Raw genomic sequence first — 21346 nt, forward strand, 5'->3', positions numbered from 1 at the left:
CCGGCGAGGCAGCGGCCAAGGACCAGCTCTGCCACCACCGCCTCCCGGAGCCGCCGCTGGCCAGGGCAGTGCTCCCACCAAGAAGTTCCCCCACCTCCACAGCCGCGTCCCTGCACCTGCGCAGCTGCGAGGGCAGCGCTGAACCTGCGCTCCGGTCCAAGCCCACACCAGGCAGCCCTGCGACCCGGTGCACAGGACCTGGCAGAATGGGGCGAGACCCGCCCTGTGTGTCCTTGGGGCTGAGCACCAGGGAGGAGCCCCACGCCCGCGAGAGCGCCCCGGGCAACAGCACCTGTCTGTCCTCAGAAGAAGTTCTTGATGAGCGGCGTCACCATCTTCACCCAGAGCTTCACCTGCCGACTGGGCTGCTCGAAGGTGGCGGAGGACACCACAGCCGACCGCAGGTAGAGCTGCTGCTGCTCCTGAGGGGAGAAGGTGGCCGTGAGCGCCCGGGCGGCGGAGCCGGGGGAGGCCCTGCTGCTCCTGAGGGGAGAAGGCGGCCGTGAGCGCCTGGGCGGCGGAGCCGGGGGAGGCCCTGCAGCTGATCACCTTCTCTACGCGAGCGGAAATGACACGGCCTTTCTTCTACTTTGTGCCGTCACCGCCCCGAGCTGACGCAGGTTGTGGCCATCAGCGAGCCTCTTTCTGGAGACAGCCCGGGCGGCACACTCACCGGAGTCGGCCCCCAGAAAACCGCGCACGCGCACATGCGCATACACACACGTGTTTACCCCAGCAGCGCTGCTGCCAGGGAAGGCTGGCAACCACCTAGCGTCCACAGCCTGCACGACTCGGCCTCTGGCTCCTCTGGCTCAGGGTCCCCGCCCCAGACACCAAAGCCCCTCCCACAGGCGGCGGGGCCTGCACCTTACTCAGCCTTCCCCCCCGCACCCCCCCCCAGCGTTGTCAGCCCTCACGTCCAAGCACTACGTAAACAGCTGTTGAACGTGTTAGGGACTAACAAGGAAAGTCCGCACATTCAGTCCAAGTGCTGACCTATTTCAGGCCGAGACTGGCTGACCCCCACACGCGGGCCGTCCGATGCCCAGGGCTGGCTAGTCCTAACGTCATCAGAAGTGACACTTCTCTCTCCACACGCACACGAGACGGGCAGGGGGCCAAACACAGCGCAGTTACCGCTGGGCACCAGTTCCTCCCAGTAGCTGTTATCTAATTTTTATAATAAAAGCTTATTACTTTCACATTTAAAAAGTTAGAATTTTTAGACTGTGTTCAGATCCTTAAGAAGCAAAACTCATATCGCCCGTGACGAGGCGTTCAGTCGGGGCCACGATTCTGGGTTCTGTTTCCATCACTCGGGCTCTGTGGCCTCCCCAACCCCCAACCCCGTCTCCAGTGCCCTCACCTGTACACCCTGGCCACACCTCCACGCACCAGCCCAAGGACCACAGGACGTGGCTATGGATACACTCTGCTACCCCAGGCCACGAGCCCTGCCCTGTGTCCCTGGCAATGCCTCTGCCCCCCCAGGGCAGGGCAGGACCCTGGCTGGGGAAATCCAACGCTCCCCTTCTTCCTGCACACCCACGCCGTCGTGAGACCAGGGCAACACAGCGGCCGGCATGTGAGTGGCACAGACCCACAGCCACAGCTCACACACACACCCAATCCTCTAGCCTCCTGAGGCTGCCAAGGCCCACATCCCAGCGGGGTGCGCCTGAGGGAGGAGCCAGCGTGGCTCCCGGGGGGCTGCTTTGCCGAAGTCTCCATGGACCGGCTCCAGTTCTGTTTTTAAATGAATGCACAGCCAAGATTGCCATTAAATCACCAGAAACACGTGCGTGTCCTTGCGGCTCCGCCTCAGGGCAGGGGGAAGAAGTCAGCGGACGGGGCACACGGCTGTAACCGCGCCGCTTCTGGGGTCACTTCGCACAAAACCAGGCAGCTTCCGGCTCTTACTGTGCGCGCTGAGTGAAGGGAGACTTCAGATTCGCCTAAAAACACCTCCCCACTCGCACGCCCGTCCTGGGTCCAAGGAGAGGGCCGGGGTAGCTCCCGAAGCAGGGACGCAGGCTGCAGGGAGGCTGCTGCACTCGGGCCTGGGGGCCTGGACCCCAGAGGGCGAGGAGGCGGCTGAGTGGCCGGGAAATGCCTTCTGCATGAGCAGAGCGAGGGAGCTGGCATTTACCCTGGGGGAGGACAGGCACACCCCCACGGGCATCCTGGGGGGAGGACAGCCACACCCCCACGGGCGTCCTGGGGGGAGGACAGGCACACCCCCACGGGCGTCCTGGGGGGAGGACAGGCACACCCCCACGGGCGTCCTGGGGGGAGGACAGGCACACCCCCACGGGCGTCCTGGGGGAGGACAGCCACACCCCCACGGGCATCCTGGGCTGTGCTCCCACCCTCAGCCTCGGCCACCGTTGTGTCTGGGTGTGTGTGTCTGGCTGGGTATATCTGTGCGCATTTCTCAAACACACTAATAAAGTTGGGGAGGGGGGCACAGGTGCTGTGAGACAGCAGGCAGGCCACTGCTCAGACTCCTACCTCCTGTATCAGAGTGCCGGGGGGAGGGTCCCCGCCTCCACTTCTGACCCAGCTTCATTAAGGCAGCGTGGGCCCCGTACCCATGTGGGAGACCCGAGTGGAGCTCCTGGCTGCAGCCCAGCCCAGCCTTGGCTGCTGCGGGCGTCCGTGACGTCCATCAGAGGACGGAAAACAGCTCTCCCCCACCCCTCCTGCAGGTGCACTTGCTCACTAACTCACATGCCACACACAAGCACACACACACACACAACACGCATCCATACACACCACACCCCATACACACAACACGCACCCGATACAGCACACACACCATACACACCACACCCCATACACACAACACGCACCTGATACAGCACACACACCACACCCCATACACACCACACAACACCCACCCAATACAGCACACACCCCATACACACCACGCCCCATATACACACACACCACGCACCCCATACAGCACACACCCCATACACACAACATGCACCCGATACAGCACACACACCATACACACCACACCCCATACATACCACACACCCCACACATGTATCACACATACATACCACACACACATCACATATACACCACACCCCTTACACCAACCCCAAACACACCATATACATACAACACACCCCATTCACACACATAACACATACACCACACAACACGCACCCTACAGCACACATCACATACACACCACCATACCCCATACACCCATCCCATACACACCACACATACAACACACCCCATACATACACATCACACAACATCGATCTCACATACACACAACACACACAACACACACCCCATCCAGCACACACACATACACATCACACCCCACACACATACAACACAACTCACACATCACACACACCCCATACACATCACACATACAACACACCCCATACATATATCACACACAACACACATCACATATACACACACCTCACAATCACAACACGCACCCTATACAGCACGCACACATATCACATATATACCACCATTCCATACACACCACACATATAACACATCCCATATACACACATCACACATACACACCCTATATATACACACCAAATACCCCATATACCCCACACTATTCACATATACACCACACTCCCAAACACACATCCCATACACACCATACACACACCACATACAAACCACACAACACACCCATATACCACATGCCCCATACACACCAAGCATACACACCACACACACACACACACACACATCTCACATACCCATACGCCACACCCCACACACATACACCACCTGCACTATATTTCAAATAATTTAACAGCCTTAGAATGGGGGTGGGAGCTGGGGGCAGGTGCTGGGCCCGGCAGTTGGGATGCCCATCTCTCACACTGACTCCAGATCCTGCTAGTGCAGGCCTTGGGATATGCGGAGACCCCAGACCGAGGGCCTGGCTCCCAGCTGGCCCCTGCGAAGTGCTCCTGCAGGAAGGGGGCACACTCCTCCTCCTCCTGATAGCTTGACAGTTACAGAGAGATCGGCCAACCGCTGGCTCACTCCCCAGACAGCACTGCGGCCAGGCCAACGCCAGGAGCGTCCTGCGGGTCTCCCGCGCGGGTGCAGGGCCGTCTTCCGCTGCTTCCCCAGTGCATCAGCAGGGTCCAGCCCTGATCACCGCAGCCATTTGGGGAATGAACCAGTGGATGGAAGAGCTCGCGCTCGCTCTCTCGCTCTCTCGCTCGCTCTCTCTGCCTCTCCCTCTCTGTAATTCTGCCTTTCAATAAATAAATAAATCTTTTGTATATTAGAACACAGAGGCCAGTGCCGCGGCTCACTTGGCTAATCCTCCGCCTTGCGGCACCGGCACACTGGGTTCTAGTCCCGGTCGGGGCACTGGATTCTGTCCCGGTTGCCCCTCTTCCAGGCCAGCTCTCTGCTGTGGCCAGGGAGTGCAGTGGAGGATGGCCCAGGTGCTTGGGCCCTGCACCCCGTGGGAGACCAGGAGAGGCACCTGGCTCCTGGCTTCAGATCAGCGCGGTGCGTTGGCCGCAGCAGCCATTGGAGAGTGAACCAATGGTAAAGGAAGACCTTTCTCTCTGTCTCTCTCTCTCTCTCACTGTCCACTCTGCCTGTCCAAAAAAAAAAAAAAAAATACAAAGGCAGCGGCCAGCGCCGCAGCTCACTAGGTTGATCCTACACCTGCAGCGCCAGCACCCTGGGTTCTAGTCCCGGTCGTGGCGCCAGATTCTGTCCCAGCTGCTCCTCTTCCAGTCCAGCTCTCTCCTATGGCCTGGGAGTGCAGTGGAGGATGGCCCAAGTGCTTGGACCCTGCACCCACATGGGAGACCAGGAGGAAGCTCCTGGCTCCTGGCTTCGGACTGGCGCAGCAGCGCCGTCCGTATCAGCCATTTGGGGGGTGAACCAACGGAAGGGAGACCTTTCTCTCTGTCTCTAACTCTGCCTGGCAACACACACACACACACACACACACACACACACACAGAAAGAGGAGAGGAGAGCACGCAGGCCAGGCTGCAGCCTTCCTCGGAGCGGGGATAGAGTCCACCTCCACCTCCCAGCCAGCTCCCTAAAGGCTGGCGAGCAGAGGGGATGGCCCAAGTCCCTGAGCCCCTCCCACCCACAGGGGAGACCTGAATGGAGTTCTGGGCCTTTGGTTTCAGCCTGGCCCAACCCCCGCCATTGCAGGCATCTGGGGAGTGAACCAGCGGATGGAAGACCTCTTTTTCTCTCTCTCTGCGCAAGTAAATAAATACAACTTTTTTAAAAAAGTTTTTTAAAAGGAGGCATTACAGTAGTATCATGAACTACCTCCCTCCCACAATCTAAAGCCCTTGGGATTCAGGTTTGGGAAGAGAAAGAAAATATCCCAAATATGTCATCTGAGAAAGCAGTGCCTGACCACAACCAGCCCAGAGGTTTCTCGAGGCCCAGGATGTGGGTTCCGTTCCCTGCTCGGGGGCTGGGGTGAACAATCAGTACCACAACCCCACACACAGGCATGGGGGTGCTCCCCAGATCAGCACAGATCCTGGAAGAACAGTCACCAACGACTCTGACCCAGCACAGCCTCCCGGGAGACGTGGCCATCGACACGGGCGGCCGGAGTCAGGACACCTCGTGGTGGAAAGCTCCTGGTTCCCCGTGAGCCCAGCTGTGCAGCCAGCTGCCACCCTGTGACCGGAAGCGCTGAGCTTCCTCAGTCACTGGCAGCCCCCCCGGGCCCCGGCCCGGCCCCCGCCACTTCCTCTCTCCCTGGCTCTGAGGCATCCCCAGGCCCCGGCCTGCGGAGAGCAGGCCCAGGGCAAGAGGCAGCTTCCACATCCTCTTCCCGCAACAGAGCCCCGACAAGCTTGCGCCAGAGTCTCCCACACACTGCAGGGCGCAGCACAAGGGCACCGCACGGCACACGGGCCTGAGCCGGCCCGCACCAGCACCCGGCTCTTCCACCAGTCTGTCATGCCAGGTGGGCAGCAAGCAGAGACGCCCACGAAAACACTAAGGAATCCCCAGTGAGCTCTGCTCTCCACGTGACACTGAACAGAACACAGCCCATCCGGGGAGGGCCGACCGCGGCCCCTCTGCCGGATCCCACCCCAGCGTGCTGGAGCCTGGCACTGTGCCGTCCACACGTGAGCCACTCCTGGCCTTCAGAGGGCGGCCTGCGGCAGGGCTCTCCTCCGAGGCCTAATCCCCACGGCCGCAGGCCTCCCCTGCCGCTCCGAGTCTCACTCACTGTCCTACCAACAAGGCCAGCGCCAGGGCGTGGGGCTGCCCACAACAGGGGCGCGGCTGAGTCCCAGCCCCGAGGCCCCACTCACCTGGTGGAGCTGCTGCTGCAGGGCCCGGCTCTCGGTCACGATGGCGATCTGGGCCTCCAGGTCCCGGTGAACTGACCTGTACCCAAAATTAGGAGAGCCAATGAGCGTGAGGCAGGGCAGGCTGCTCCCCGCCAGGTACAGCCAGAGGCCTGCAGGAAAAGGAAACGTGCAGACAGCAATGAGCACAGCTGCGCAGCCTCAGGTTCCAACCCACGAGCCACGCGGCCCCCGCCGGGCTCCCTGGCAGAACTGGGGCTCCTGTGTGCTCCCCTCCCCGATGCTCTGCCTGGGGGACGCTCCCTCCACCGCTCTGCACGCTGCCCTCACGTCCCGGCAGGGCTGCACGATTCTGCTCCAGGGCCCTCTCTCACCCCTGCCCACTCCCAGCGGCTCGAGTCTCTCCCAGATAGCCGGGGCCTCCGACCAAGCTCAGAACTGCCCGGTGCGCACCGGCTGCTGCTACGGCCTCCCCGACAGCCCGAGGGAAAGGAGCAGAGTCCAGGCAGCGCCTGCCTCGGGAGAGAAGCAGCACAGCGCTCCAGGGCAGGCGGGGACAAGCAGCGCCTCCCCGTCAGCAGACCAGGGCCGTCACGAGTAGGCGCAGAGAGCCCGGTGAGCACAGGCCTGTCTCGGCACAAGCTGCCCTCCCACATCTGGTTCACGCCAACCAGGGACGTGTGTAGGTCCCTACTGAGACTGTGCACACCAAAACCTTGGGGAAGCCCTGCGGCTCCGGGCTCAGAACTTCCAGGCTAGCCTGCGTCTGCCCCCAACAGCCGCCGAGAACCCTGCTCCCCTGGACAGCTGGGAAACGCAGGGAACAGCAACGCCCCAGGAGCACTGCCACAGCGGGGCACCAGTTCCACGCCTGCCCGCTGCAGCCCAGCCCCACCAGAACTTCTCCTGAGACGACTGCCCGGGGCTGACCTCATCTGCTGCCATCTGCTGCCCCGGACTTCCTTCCTCCTCCAGGGAGACGTGGCCTTCAGAGCAACTCATCCCGGACACCCCACCCAGGTCAGCGCAGCCAGCTCTGGGGCTCCCGGGGGCGCCCGCGCAGGGCCAGCCTCCGCACGTCCTCCCCACACGACCCCCACGCGCCCCCCAGAGGACCCGCACGGGCAGGTCAACACTGTCGCCGGCGCCGCACTCCCAAAGCAGAAGACCGTTTCCTGACTGAGCGAAAGCCTTTCCAGGAACATCCTGGGCAAGAGGCGACGAGGTCCTGCCCGTTCCTGTCCCGGGTCTGCGCCCGCCCCTGCGGAGGGCCACATCCAAGTGCCCGCTTCATCAGCGGCGCCCCCACCGGGCTGGCTGCCTCTCCCTGGCCAGGCAGTCTGTTGCAGGCAGCTCCCCCGCCCAAGGCAGCTGACCCTCCCTTCCACAGGGACGGCTCTTCACACACGGCACGCCGTCTTTTCCCACAGAATGAAGCCAAGAGACACAGCACGGCAGGCTGCCACGCTGCTGATGACAAAACCAATCTCTTAAAAGACGGGTTTGGGGCCAGCACTGTGGGTCCCGGCTGCTCCACTTCCAATCCAGGTCCCTGCTGTGGCCTGGGAAAGCAGAAGACGGCCAGTGCTTGGGCCCCTGCACCCCTGTGGGAGACCCAGAAGCAGCTCCTGGCTCTTGGCTTCAGCCTGGCCCACGTCCAGCCATCGTGGCCATGTGGGGAGTGAACCAGCAGATAGAAGACCTCTCTCTGTCTCTGCCTCCCTGTAACTCTGCCTTTCAAGTAAAATAAACAAATCTTAAAAAAAGGGGGGGGGTTGGGGCGGGCACTGTGGTGCAGCAGGTAAGCCACTGCCTGGGCTGCCCACATCCCCCTCCAGAGTGCTCAGTCCAAGTCCCAGCTACGCTGCACACGGCCCAGCTTCCTACGAAACCTGGGAGGGAGATCTTGGCCCAAATTTCTGGGCTCCTGCCCCCCAAGTGGAAGACCCAGATGGAGCTCCTGGTCCCTGACTTCAGCCTGGCCCAGAGTTTGGGAGTGAACCAGTGGATAGGAGACCTCTCTCCCTCCCTCTCTGTTGCTTTAAAAAGATGTGTTTATTTTAAAAGGCAGTTACAGAGACAGAAAGAGGAAGTGATGGTGTGTGTGTGTGTGTGTGTGTGTGTGCTGTCTTTCATCCCCTGGTTCACTCCCACAATAGCCTGGGCTTGGCCAGGCTGAAGCCACGAGTTTCACCAGGGTCTCTCCCAGGGATGCAGGGGCCCAAGACTCAGATCATCTGCTGGGGCTCTCCCAGGCCCATTAGCAGGGAGTTGGCTTGGAAGTGGAGCAGGGCCGGCGCCATGGCTCAATAGGTTAATCCTCTGCCTTGGGGCGCCGGCACACTGGGTTCTAGTCCCGGTCGGGGCGCCGGATTCTCTCCCGGTTGCCCCTCTTCCAGGCCAGCTCTCTGCTATGTCCCGGGAGTGCAGTGAAGGTTGGCCCAGGTCCTTGGGCCCTGCACCTGCATGGGAAACCAGGAGAAGCACCTGGCTCCTGGCTTCGGATCAGCATGGTGCGCCGGCCATAGGAGGGTGAACCAACAGCAAAAGGAAGACCTTTCTCTCTGTCTCTCTCTCACTGTCCACTCTGTCAAAAATTTTAAAAAAAATTTTAAAAAAAAGGAAGTGGAGCAGCTGGGACTTGAACCAGTGCCCATAAGGGATACTGGCACTGCAGGAGGCGGCCCAACCCGCTGCACCAAAATGCCAGCCCCACACCTTTCAAATAATTTTGTAAAAGATTTTATTTATTGGGGCTGGTGCAGTGGCACAGTAGGTTAATCCTGCGGCGCTGGCGTCCCATATGGGCGCCAGTTCTACTCCTGGCTGCTCCTCTTCCAATCCAGCTCTCTCCTATGGCCTGGGAAAGCAGTAGAGGATGGCCCAAGTGCTTGGACCCCTGTACCTGCATGGGAGACCCGAAAGAAGCTCCTGGCTCCTGGCTCCTGGCTCCTGGCTCCGGATAGGCGCAGCTCCGGCCATTGTAGGCAACTGGGGAGTGAACCAGCGGTTGGAGGACCTTACTGTCTTCCCTTTCACTGTCTGTAACTCTACCTCTCAAATAAGTAAAATCTTAAAAAAATAAAAAAAAGACTTTATCTATTTGATGCTACAGAGAGTGAGAAAAGAGTAAGTTGAGTGAGAGAAAGAGAGAATCTTCCATCCCCCAGATGGCCGCAATGGCCAGGGCTCAGCTGGGCCATAAAGCCAGGAGCTTCCTCCAGGTCTTCCATGTGGGTACAGGGCCCAAGCACTCAGTCATCTTCTGCTGCTTTCCCAGGTGCATTAGCAGAGAGCTGGATCAGAAGTGGAGCAGCCGGGACTCGAACCGGCGCCCATATGGGATGCCTGGGCTGTAGGCAGCAGTTGAACCCACTGTGGCACAACACTGGCCCCAGATAAATAAGTCTTTAAAAGTCTGCTCCGTGCTGCTCCCCTGAGGCTGCTCAGGGAGGGCTGGGTGAGAGCAGTGAGCAGAGGCTGTGCACCGGGCACCAGCGCCACCTTGACTCTGATCAACCCAAGGCACCTAGACCACAGGGTCCAGCAGGGAGCTGGTCCTGCCTGATCCCACAGGGTCTTTTCTAAAAGGTTTAAAAATACTTTTTTATTTGAAAGGGTGACAAACAGAAAGGAAAAGACAGAGAGACAGAGATCAATCTTCCATTCCACTGGTGCAGGGGCCCAATCTTCCCAAATGCCCACGCAGCCGGGGCTGGGCCAGCCAAAGCCAGGAGCCTACCACTCCACCTGGGTCTCCTATGCAGGCGGCAGGAAGCCGAGTGCCTAAGCCGTCACCAGCAGGAAGCTGGCTTGGAAGCAGAGGCAAGACTGGAGCCCAGGCGCTCCAACACAGGATGTGGGTGTCCAGCAGCTGGCCCCCTGCACCACACCTGCCCCTCCACAAGCACTTCTAAATCTGCAGTCTAAATGTGTCTCTCACCAGGCAGCAGAGGGGTCCAGACCAGGCGCAGTAGCTCCCCTCCAGGCCACTGACCAGCTATGGTACATGTGACAGCTTCTCAATCGTAGTGGTCACTGCCCTGTGAGGGACAGCACACCCACACACGGACCACCTGTACCCGTCTGTGTCCACACCTCTCAGGTCAGACCGCACACACCCGGCTACCACCTGTAGTCAGGTCAGCACCCCCCCCCAATACACACGCACACATACCACCTGCACCTGTGTCTCCGTGACCCTGCCCCAAGACCCCAGCCCCTTCCCCTGTGGGAAAGCCAGGTGTAAACCGTATCCGGTCTCTCTTCCTCATCTTCCTTCCTCCGGATCCCAGCTGGACTCCATGCAGCGCCTGCGGGTAAAGGGGCGGCTCCCACTTCTAAGTCACCACTCGGGGTCTCCCTACAGCGTCACTTGCACTGCATTCCTTCAAAATGAAGAGAGACCACACGAGGCAGGACTGGGCCATGGGATGAGTCCCACCGCCGAGGTCAGGGACAGTCGCCACACAGTGCCCACACCACAGGGCGCTCCACAGGCCAGGGCCACCAGAAGAGCAGTTGCTCGCGCGTCAGGAGCTGAGTCACTGGCCCGTGCCCTGCGGACAGTGGGACGCTGGCGGGACACGCAACGTGGGACGGAGCGTGGATGCCCTTCTGAGACCTCACCTCCCCTGCTCCATGCCGCAGCAGTCAGGAGCTCCCTCATGCTGGGCGGCATGCACGCAGGGCAGAATGTGCAGGGCCAGGACACGTCCCAGCCCGGAGCCATACACCCTTCCAGGAAAGGGCTAGGTGCCCCATTCACAGGGCGGGCAGAGGCAGCCACAGGCAGCCACAGGAGGACGCCCTGGGCTCAGAGTCCAAGGCTCCCGCCTGCTCACCCCCCGCAGCAGACGCCAAGTCACTGCACTCAGTCGCGAGAGGCTCCCTGCCCTCGCCAGGCCCTCGGCACCTCCAGTCCTGCCCTCCGCCTGCATCGCTCCTGTCCCAGACACTGGCCCGCAGGCTCCCTCTGCTCCACGACCCCATTTCACACACGGCGCCCACCAGCTAGGCGAGGCCGACGCGGACGTCACGGAGAGGGGACAGAGGCCCGCCGGCCCGCCCTCCCATGCGGAAGCACCACCTGTGCCGACAGGCCAGGAGCAGAACTGCCCCATGCGGAACTGGAACCGGCGCTCAGGGCGGGGCTGCGGGCTCCCCTGCCGGGAGAGCACTGGGCGGCACCGTGCCAAAGGGCCTCCCGGGAAGGCCCTGGAAGTGGTGACATTCTCACAACCAGTAACAGATCCGTCACCAGGAGCCAGAAACTCATCGAGCGCTCCGCCTCACCACACACATTGTGCTGCTAGTGCTAGACGCTGCCTACCAAGAAGTCCAGGCCAGCACTTCCGGACCCGCCCCTCCAGTGCGCAGGGAGGGCTGCGGGGACAGGGCTGGCAAGTCCCGATGACAGGGAACAGTGACCCCCTCGCCCCTAGGCTCAACAATTCACAGCCACCGAGCTGCTGCTTCCAAGGCCTCCAGGGCCTCCACAGCGCGTGGCAAACGGCGGCCAAGGGGGCCGGTCTATCTCCACCAAGGTCAGCTTTGGCGAGGGGTCCCCGGGGCTCCACACACCAGTCAGCTGCAGCCTCTGAGCTGCTTCCTGCTCGGAGTCCAGCTTCTAGCCAGCCCCCAGACCTCTGTCCACCACACCCATTGGGCAAGGGGTCAGACAGGCAACAAGACGCCCACACAGAACAGGGACGCGCATGCGGCCTGAGAGCCCTCCTGTGTCTCTCTCCAGAAGGCCAGGAGACGCAGGCGAAGCCCGGGGCTGACGCTGAGCTTGCCCTTCACCACCTAACCGCAGGTAGGGGCTGACGCACAGCACCCCTGGAGCCTCCTCACGCTACAAGGGGCCCAAGAGGTCACAGCCTACAGAACCAGCCCGGAGCTGTGGCGCCGGCCGAGCAATCACAAGGGCCAACGGGGCGCCGTGCACGCGGGCTCTGCGGGTGTCTCAGGACGCAGGTACTCAGCCAGCCCACGACACAGCCGACACTGGACCGTGCTCGACTCCATGTCAGGTGGCCCAGCCCGGCTGCAGGCTAACGGGAGTGTCCCAGGCATGCGAAAGGAGGCGGGGCTGAGCAAGGGCGCCCAGTGCCTGGGTGTGCTCACTGCACTCTGTCTCCCGACGTGTCTGCCAAGATGTAACCCTGCGACTCATGGACCCCCCACCCCCAGCGTGGCCTCAATGTCCACACACACCTCCGCATGGCTTCCACGACACCTCTCCTGGGGATGAACCACGTGATGGAAAACTGACAAGCCCACACAGTCCAGGGCCCCGACCCCACTTTACAGGAAGAGGTGGAAGCAGGTCCTTGGGCTTCGGCTGAAGGCAAAGGTGGACCACGCGGTCCTCCCTGCCGGTCTGTCCTTCACCTTCACGTGGGGTCTCCTGAGGTTCTCGACCGCACCCACTGCAAAACCAAATCCAAACCGGTTTCCAACAAACTGACGCAGCTTAACTTGTCAACACAGACACACAGTGAGGCCTGAGAAGCGTGAGCAGCGCACACAGGCTGCTGGGCAGCACACGCCCTGCTCCAGCCAACAGTCCACACAGGGATCCTGGCTGCAGGCAGGCGAGCGACGCCACACTCGGCCGCAGCATCCGGCACGACCTCCGCCCCGCCAAGCTGCAGGCTTCCTGAGGGCAGGGGCCCAGCCCACGCTCCTCGCATCTCCACACTCCCTGGGCCACCACCGTGGTCACTGCACAGCCGGTCCTCGAAGCCTCCTAACCTGACTCCCAGGGCAGTGCTGTGCTGACCAGCAGAACCCTGGCCAGGTACAAGAACCACGGCATCCTGTCTCCTCTGCCCAAGGGCTTCCGGGAGCAGGAGCGCCGAGCCAGCTTGGACCTGTCCTGCAGGAGCTCAGGGAGAGAACGGCGGGATCGACAGGAATTTTCAGGAGCCCACAGACACCCCAACAGGCACACGGCTCACACCCGCACAGGCCTTGCAGGGCACGTTCCACTGTGCCGCCCGCCCACACCCAGAGCCACCGTGGGGCTGCCCATCCAGCCTCACTCGCTGCGGGATGCCTTGGGAAAGCAAACAACAGATGAGATACAAACGGTGCGACTGAAGACCTCACCACGGGGCCCCGACGTGTGCCACAGTGGGTTACGTCACCACCTGCAATGCTGGCATCCCACAGGAGTGCTGGCTCGAGTCCCAGCCGCTCCACTTCTAATCCAGCTCCCTGCTAATGCACCTGGGAAGGCAGCAGCAGATGGCCCAAGCACTGGCCCCTAACACCACCGAGAGACCCGGATGGAGCACCTCACTCCTGGCTTTGGCCTGGCCCAGCCCCCGGGTTGCAACCACTCGGGGAGTGAACCAGTGCATAGAAGCTTGCTTTCCTCTCTCCCTGGCTCTAACTCTGCCTTTAAAATAAATAAATCGATCTTTAGAAGAAAAAAAAAACACAAAGACCTCATCATGGAGCACAAGCGCTAAGCAGGCAGGGCCTGGCCCTCGCCCCGGCCTCGGCTCTGGGTTCTGGCGGGTCCCTCTACTCGCGAGAGCCCCTCCCTGCACCCTCAACCCTCCCACCTCTGCCTCCTCTCACACTGTGTGCCCCGGGCTCCCACACAGCCCCTCCCTGCACCCTCAACCCTCCCACCTCTGCCTCCTTTCACAATGCGTGCCCCGGGGTCCCACACAGCCCCTCCCTGCACCCTCAACCCTCCCACCTCTGCCTCCTCTCACACTGTGTGCCCCGGGGTCCCACACAGATCCTTTCTGCCTCCCCTCTGGCCCAGGCTCCCAGATCACAGGCCCTGCCCAGGGCGGGTGTGGCAGAAGCATAGCAGTCCGGGAAAAGGCGAGACACACCGGAAAAGCCAGTTGGGTGTTTCTGTTTCAACGGTAACTGGGGAGTCACCCACGACTATCAGCACAGCTTCAGAGAAACAACCCATACCGGAGTCAGAGTGACGGGGCCTCCCAGTGCCAGGCTGAGCTGGGAGAGTGACAGGGCCCTCCCAGCCCTCAGGCCAAGCTGGGAGAGTGACAGGGCCCTCCCAGCCCTCAGGCCGAGCTGGGAGAGTGACAGGGCCCTCCCAGTCACAGGCCCAGCAGGAGACAGTGCTGTCCAGCCGTGCCCTGCGGGCTTGGTGTCACGGACACCTGAAACCTTCCCAGGCTTCTCCCCAATCCCGACTCCTCCTTCAGTGCCCATCCCAGAAGCGACAACGCCCATCTGCAAATACTCGTCCCACTCCCCTGTCCCCTGGCTGGCCCACATGTTTGGAGACAGCTGGCAGCCACCCCGTTCAGCCAGGACATGCTGGGACAAGACCCACAACACAATGGGAGTCACATCCCACACTAAGCCCGGATGCCCACCCACGCAGGCCACGAGCCCATTGCCAGCGGCAGAGACCCTGGCGGGCGGCAGTACCTCCTCCGGCACGTGCCCAGCTGAAAGCACTGAGGAGGGCACAGCCGGTTGGGCAGCCACGTGGAAGCCCGCAGGCCAGAAGGAATGCTGCTTCTGACCAGCCACCCGCCAGGGAGCCTGGGGAGCAGCCATGACGGCCCAAGCATCTGGGCCCCTGACACTCACGTGGGAGACCCAGATGGAGCTCTTGGCTTCAGCCTGGCCCAGCCCTGGCCAATGCAGCCATGTGGGGAGGGAGCCAGCAGATGGGAGATCTCGTTGTCACTCTTTCAAATAAATAAATTTTAAAAAAATTGGGGCCGGCACCGCAGCAGAACGGGTAAAGCCAATGCGCATCCACATGGGCACTGGGCCAAGTCCCTTCTGCTCCCTGCTAATGCACCTGGGAAAGCAGCAGAAGACGCCCTGCACCCGTGTGGGAGCCTGCAAGAAGCTGCTGGCTTCTGACGGGCCCAGCTCCAGCCACTGTGCCATTTGGGGAGTGAACCAGTGGATGGAGGATCGACCTCTCTGTGCATCTGCCTCTCTGTAACTCTGCCTTTCAAATAAATAAATAAATCTTAAAAAAAAAATTGACCTCCAGTTTAAACCACACAGATGTGTGCCATGGCAGTCAGGCCCCGGCACCGGCACCTCTCAGCTCCTCTGAACGCCACCGAGGCTGGCCCAGGAGCAAACCTGACCTCTGGACTGCCCGGAGATGCCAGGAAAGCGTCACTGGCGGCCCACAGGCTCCGCGGCTTCCACCCTTCTTCAGGCAGAGGGCAAGGCCCAGGGTATGCAGGGTCCCTTAGCATGGCCTTGCTGCTACAGGGGTGCACCTGCCGGCACCAAGAGGGCCCTGGGACGGGGTTCAAGCACATTCTGTACGGTCTCAGGGAGAGCTGAGGACATGCCTCACTGGGCACCTTGAAAGTCACAACAAACGTGCACTCAGACTGGTGACCCCCGTACTGCCAGGGCTCTTTTCTCAGCTCCGCAGGAAAGGGTGAAGGCTGGCCTGTGGGCGGAACACAAGCGAGGGAGAGCTCAGGGGCCCTGGGATGACCCCTGAGGGTCCTGTCTGCTCCCCAGAGGGGCACAGCCAACAGGCAAGAACTCCACGACTAACACAAGACGAGGTTACGCCCCCTTCACCCATTCTAGGAAAGGGTGACACCCACCACATGTTTTTAGAACATCCACCAACACAGTGTACACCAGCCAGGACCCTACAGGAAAAGGGAGGACGGCACCCCCGCCGCAGGCTGTCCCCGTGCGGGGCAGTCGTCCGGCCAGCTGCCAGCTGCCACATACCTTTGGCGTGGAACGTCCAGCCCCTGCGCCAGTACTCCTGCAGCTGGACCCGCTCCTGCTGCCCCAGGCCGCACACCTCGCTGTAGAACTGCCGCTCGATGTGCACATAGGCTGCCGGGATGGCACCGGCCACCCCCTTGGCCCCAAAGAAGCCATTCACCTCCGGCGAGGCCAGCAGGATCTGATACTCGGCCCGTGTGCCCAGGACCAGGTCCATGTAGGCCTGGGTCAGGTTAAAGTAGCCAGTGGTAAGGTAGACCCTAGCGCCTCTCTCGGCCTCCGTCAGCAGGGTCTCCGTGACGATCTCATCGATCTGAATCTCAAAGGGCTTCATCTGCACCAAAGGGTAAATCCAGGTGTCGGGCGCTGGTCTGCGGTCACCAGCTGCTGCGGCGTCCTGGGTCAGCAGGGGGTCGCCGTGGAAGGTCTGGGCGTGCAGCTGCTGCTGGCGAGCCCTGGCTGAGTTGATCACGCCCATGACCCTCTCGTTGGCTGCCTTGCAGTATGCAGCCCGGTCACCTAGGAGGAGACACAGGAGAGCAGTGAGGGCAGGGGACACAGCATGTGACAGCAAGCAGAAGTCGTAGGCAGCTGCCCTACGAACGCCCAGCCAAGGAGAGGGAAAGAGGCGCGTCATCACATAACAAACCCATTACGAAAAGCTCCAGAGGCAAGATGCACTGAGGGCAACACCAACAGGACAGTGGTACCTGGGGGGCTGCTGCATGTTTAGAGCTGGGGGAGGAACGCCTGCCACACTCAGTGAGCAGAGTATTTAAATAAAGACAAAGTATGACAGCAACCACAGCACGGGGTCAGCACTGTGACACAGCAGTTTCGGCTGCCACTTGCGCGCCCGCTGGCTGCTGATTCTATTCTATTTTATTCTATTCTATTCATTTATTTATTTGACAGAGTTACAGACAGTGAGAGAGAGAAAGAGAGAGAGAGAGAGAGAGAGAGAGAGAAAGAGAGAAAGGTCTTCCTTCCATTGGTTCATTCCCCAATGGCTGCCACAGCTGGCACTGTGTCAATCCAAAGCCAGGAGCCAGAGCTTCTCATGTGGTCTCCCATGCGGGTGCAGGGCCCAAGCACTTGGGCCATCCTCCACTGCCCTCCCGGACTACAGCAGGGAGCTGTATTGGAAGAAGAGTGAACGGGACTAGAACCTGGCGCCCATATGGGATGCCAGCACCACAAGTGGTGCTTTACACACCATGCCACAGCACTGGCCCTGGCTGCTCCCTGCTAACGCACCCGGGAAAGGGAGTGCAGGACGGACAGCTCAAGACTTGGCCCCTGCACCCACATGGGAGACACAGATGGAGTTCCTGGCTCCTGGCTTCAGCCTGGTCCAGCCTGGGCAGTTGGGGCCATGTGGGGAGTGAACCAGCCTGCCTTTCAAATAAATGAATAAACATTTTTTTTTAAAAAAAAGAGCAAACACATATCACAAGACAGGCGTCACGGAGAAAGCAGCGGCTCCGTCACAGCTGGAGACGCCTGGGGGACGGCAGGGGTGTGTGCGTCAAGGCCGCTGAGGGCAGCGTGGGAAGAGGCAGGCTCAAGGTTCAAGGGTGCCTTCTGTACGCAGACCAGATGGGGACAAGTGCATGTTCAGAGTGACTCAAGGAAAGACAGGAGACGCAGCCTATGATTAGACAAGAAAAGACGAAAATGCACAGGCTAGCCACTTAACCGAATTCAGGGGGAAGAACCAAACAAGGTAAAACCAAACAAGAAAAGGAAATAATGAAAGTAAGCAGAATTTAATAAAACAAAGTGAGAATATGACACCATCCACGGCCAGTTCTCAGGAGACTAAGCAAACAGCGGGCTTTGGCAAGGCCGCCGGGGTGGCAGCAGACGGGGAGCAGCGGACAGACAGCTGGGCACCGTCAGGGCTGGGCCGTGGACCCAGGCTGACAGACACCTGAACTGCTGGGGAAGCTGAAGGGTGGGGAGGCGGAGGGCCCTGACCCTCAGTGCTCACAGCAGCCCCTGAACGCACCTGCCCCCGCCACACCCTCACTCCCGCCCCCGCCACGGGCCCCTTTCCCTCACAGCAGCGCTGGCCTGTCACCTGGGACCAGAGGCTGGATGTGACCACTTCAGTCTTTGTGAGGGAAAAGGCAAAACTGAGACCACGTAGCTACTCGTGTAACAAGAGAAAAAGATTGCCACGAATCTGTTCCTGATGAAATTCAAACCACGACAGTGGTGACAGCACGCACGGGCAGCAGGCAGGCCCCCACCCGCATCACCGCCTGGCCGGGCCCCTCCAGGGCCGCGGCACCTGGGGGCTGCTCTCCTCCCCCCGCTGCAGAATCGCAGGCTGAGCGAGGCCACGCCACAGGAATCACAGGAATGCAGAGCGCGTTCCCATTTCACTTTCCAGGCAAGAGGCCACAGAGCTCAGTGCAGCCGGGGGCCACGGGGCCTCTGACAGGAAGCAGGCTGCTTCCTGGGCGCCCACACTGCCCCCTTCCCAGAGGTTTTCCTGCCTGCAGGGCACGACGGACAGCCAGCCCGTCACACCCGTCTGGCTTCCAAGGCAAAAGCGGAGAGGCCCTGCCGCCCACGTGTCCTGTGCCTGCGGCACGGCCACCCGAGGTGTGCTCTCGGGGCTGTGCGCCCCGCAGTGGCAAGGGCAGAGCCAGGTCGTACCTTTGTAAGGATGCACCATGCCGTCCACCACCTGCACCGTGTCATCCCCCTGCAGCTGCAGGGACACGTCCCCCACGGCCTCCACCAGCTCCGTGAAGAAGTCGGCGACATCCGCACAGTCCTGCAGGAACACGTAGCGGTCCTGGCGGTTGGTGAAGTAGGAGTCACTCAGGTTCGCACTACGGGAGAAGCAGCAGGGAGCACTCAGGCGACTGGGCAGCCACGCCTGGGACCAGGCTCTCGGGGGAAGGGGCACGGGAACGACAAACTCAGGATGCCGCGAGAGCTCCCAGCAGCAGCCCCGTACTGAGGTGACTCGGAACCGGGGCCACAAAGGGGCCGCGAATCCGACGGGGCGACGGACGCAGGGAGCCGTCCACACGGGGCACACCCGACAGCCAAAAGGGCCTGATTCCGTCCTGGCTCTGACCTGTGCTGTGGCTCTGACAGTTACTCGTTCTCTCTGGGCTGCTTTTCACACGTGAAGAGTGAGAACTAAGTGGGAGCGCACAGCCGCCGTCAGGCGGCCATGCCCCCCCACCCCCCACAAGCAAGGCCGTCTTCCAAACCACCCTGAGTCCCAGCCCACGGCAGGGTGCAGCCGCGGGAGGCACCTCCCCTGTGGGCAACAGAGATCCGAGAGGCGCCGGCAGGCTCGGGGCGCAGGCCGCCCTTCCTCCTCCTCCCGCTGCCGACCACGCTGCAGGCGCGAAGGCGGACACTGGCAGGGCTGCTCACCCGCTCAGGATCACACTGTTGTCAAACAGGTACACCTTGATGTGCTGGAGGCCGATGGTCTCGTTGAAGCGCTCGGGGATAAAGAGCCGCAGGAGCCCACGGAGGTTTGGCGTGTGGAAGAGGGAGACTCGCACCTGTTCTGGAAACTTCTGCAGGAGTGGGAGCAGCATCGTGCGCGAGTTCTTCCTGCCTGTATGTATGGGAGCAGAGGAAACGGGGGGCAGCTGACGCCGGGCCAGACGCCCGCCTGCCCGCAGGGAGGGACCACCCCCAGTGGGCACCCGGAGACCGCACTGCCCACCTGGATCGGCCACGCCGCCAGGGGACCCTGGGACACGTCTGCTCTGGACGCCGGCCATAGCTCGGAGCAGGCCTGGGGTGCCCTGTGTCGCAGACCCTTGCATCTCTCACACGCCCTCCTGCTGGCAGCTGCCCCAGCTGCCTCCTGGGGCACCGGCACCCCACTCTCAGCCTTTCTACTCTGGGGAAAGAGGACTCTTCACCCCGACAGCTCCAGGGGAGCCAGGCTGCGCGGCACACGCCAAGCCCAGGAGCAGGTGCACACAGGCCCCCAGGAGCTTGGGCTTGTCTCTCAGGGAGGCTGACTCTCCTCCAATGGACAAGGCATCGTGGGGACACAGCCGCGGCCGCCAGAGCATGAAAAAGCAGTCAGTCTAAAAGCAGCAGGGCCAGGAAAGGACCCTGGCCCTCAGCCTGCCCACAGTCAGTCTCAGGGGTCGAAAATGCTTTTCTTAAGTTGTTTTAGTCGGGCGTTCGGTCACACGGGGCCCACCAGGCAGCCTCAAGCCAGCCTGGGAGTCTTCACCATCTCTGCCTGAGGACGGGCCAGAGGGGCGGCGGGGTAGGAGGTGGGGCCCAGGGTAAGCCCTCACATCGCATCCCGAGGACCTGAGAGAGGAAAGAGGCGGCGCGCACCACACCCACCTCTCGAGCCCCGCGTGAAGTCTAAGAGGATGGAGACCTTGAGGTCAGAAGGGAATTTTGCTTGGAGAGATTTTTCTAGCGTACTTTCCAGGCAATCCACCTAACGAGGAAAGAACCAAAAGGAATCGACGTGAAAGACCTGGACGATGCCTGGTGTACTCAAACATGAACAACTAGCGCCCTAAGTGTGCTCGCTGAGCCACACACACACACTTACACACGCACACGCCATCGCCACCCTCCTCTTGGACTTGGCCTCAGCACAGAAGGGCGGCTGCAGACAAGGGCCTTGCTGCCCAGCAGACTGGGCCTGAGCTCTAGGACTCCCTCAAGGACAACAAACAGGGGCCGGCGTTGTGGTGTAGCAAGCAAAACTGCCACCTGCTCCCACATCTGCGCTGGTTTGAGCCCCGGCTACTCACTTCTAACCCAGCTCCCTGCTAATGCACCTGGGAAAGCAGTGGAGGACGGCCCGAGTGCCTGCACCCGCGTGGGAGACCCAGATGGAGCTCCTGGCTCCTCACTTCAGACTGGCCTAGCTCCGGCCATTGTGGCTATTTGGGGAGTGAACCAGTGGATGGAAGACCTCTCTGTCTCTCCCTCTAACTCTGCCTTACAAATAAATAAATAAAAGGAAAAAAAAAAAAAACAGACAAAGCACCACTTGTGGCTAGTGCTCGGCAGGTACCTGCTGAACAGAGGGACCGGGCAGTCTCCCAGCAGCCGCTCTCACGGCTGGATGTGACATTCTCCCGTGAGACTGCGCAGGCTCTGCACACAGCCGTGAGAGTGCGTCCCAACTCAGAGGTGACCTCCCTGCTCAGAGAGGCTGAGAGGGCAGGGGAAGGGCATGTGCTAACCCCCCCCCCCCCCTGCAGCATTTCCCAGCTCCCACCTGTGATCCTGAATGAGGATGAAACAGGAAGCAACGCTTACTGTGGGCAGCC

The 21346-nt window shown here is 61.1% G+C and overlaps 1 protein-coding gene across 4 annotated transcripts in view; it reads right to left on the minus strand.

The window, feature by feature from the left end:
* PGS1 (phosphatidylglycerophosphate synthase 1) overlaps window positions 1-21346 on the minus strand; it is a 36968-nt gene that overhangs the window by 2623 nt on the left and 12999 nt on the right. For 2 of the 4 annotated variants that reach the window (XR_016223472.1, XR_016223473.1), the window contains 6 exons: window positions 20400-20499; window positions 19455-19644; window positions 18717-18895; window positions 16050-16568; window positions 6330-6405; window positions 293-422 (listed from right to left, as the gene is read on the minus strand). Coding sequence is in view for 2 of the 4 variants with exons in the window: in XM_051841566.3 (XP_051697526.1) it covers window positions 303-422; window positions 6330-6478; window positions 16050-16568; window positions 18717-18895; window positions 19455-19644; window positions 20400-20499 (1257 nt within the window). In the remaining 2 variants the exon portion in view is untranslated. Of the gene's footprint in view, window positions 1-292; window positions 484-6329; window positions 6479-16049; window positions 16569-18716; window positions 18896-19454; window positions 19645-20399; window positions 20500-21346 lie in introns of those variants that run through there. The other 2 variants (XM_051841566.3, XM_089316692.1) reach the window with 2 other exon arrangements.

The sequence above is a fragment of the Oryctolagus cuniculus genome, chromosome 17 (assembly GCF_051225735.1).
Source record: "Oryctolagus cuniculus isolate XC-2025 breed Fujian yellow rabbit chromosome 17, ASM5122573v1, whole genome shotgun sequence".
In the NCBI taxonomy this organism is placed as follows: Eukaryota; Metazoa; Chordata; class Mammalia; order Lagomorpha; family Leporidae; genus Oryctolagus; species Oryctolagus cuniculus.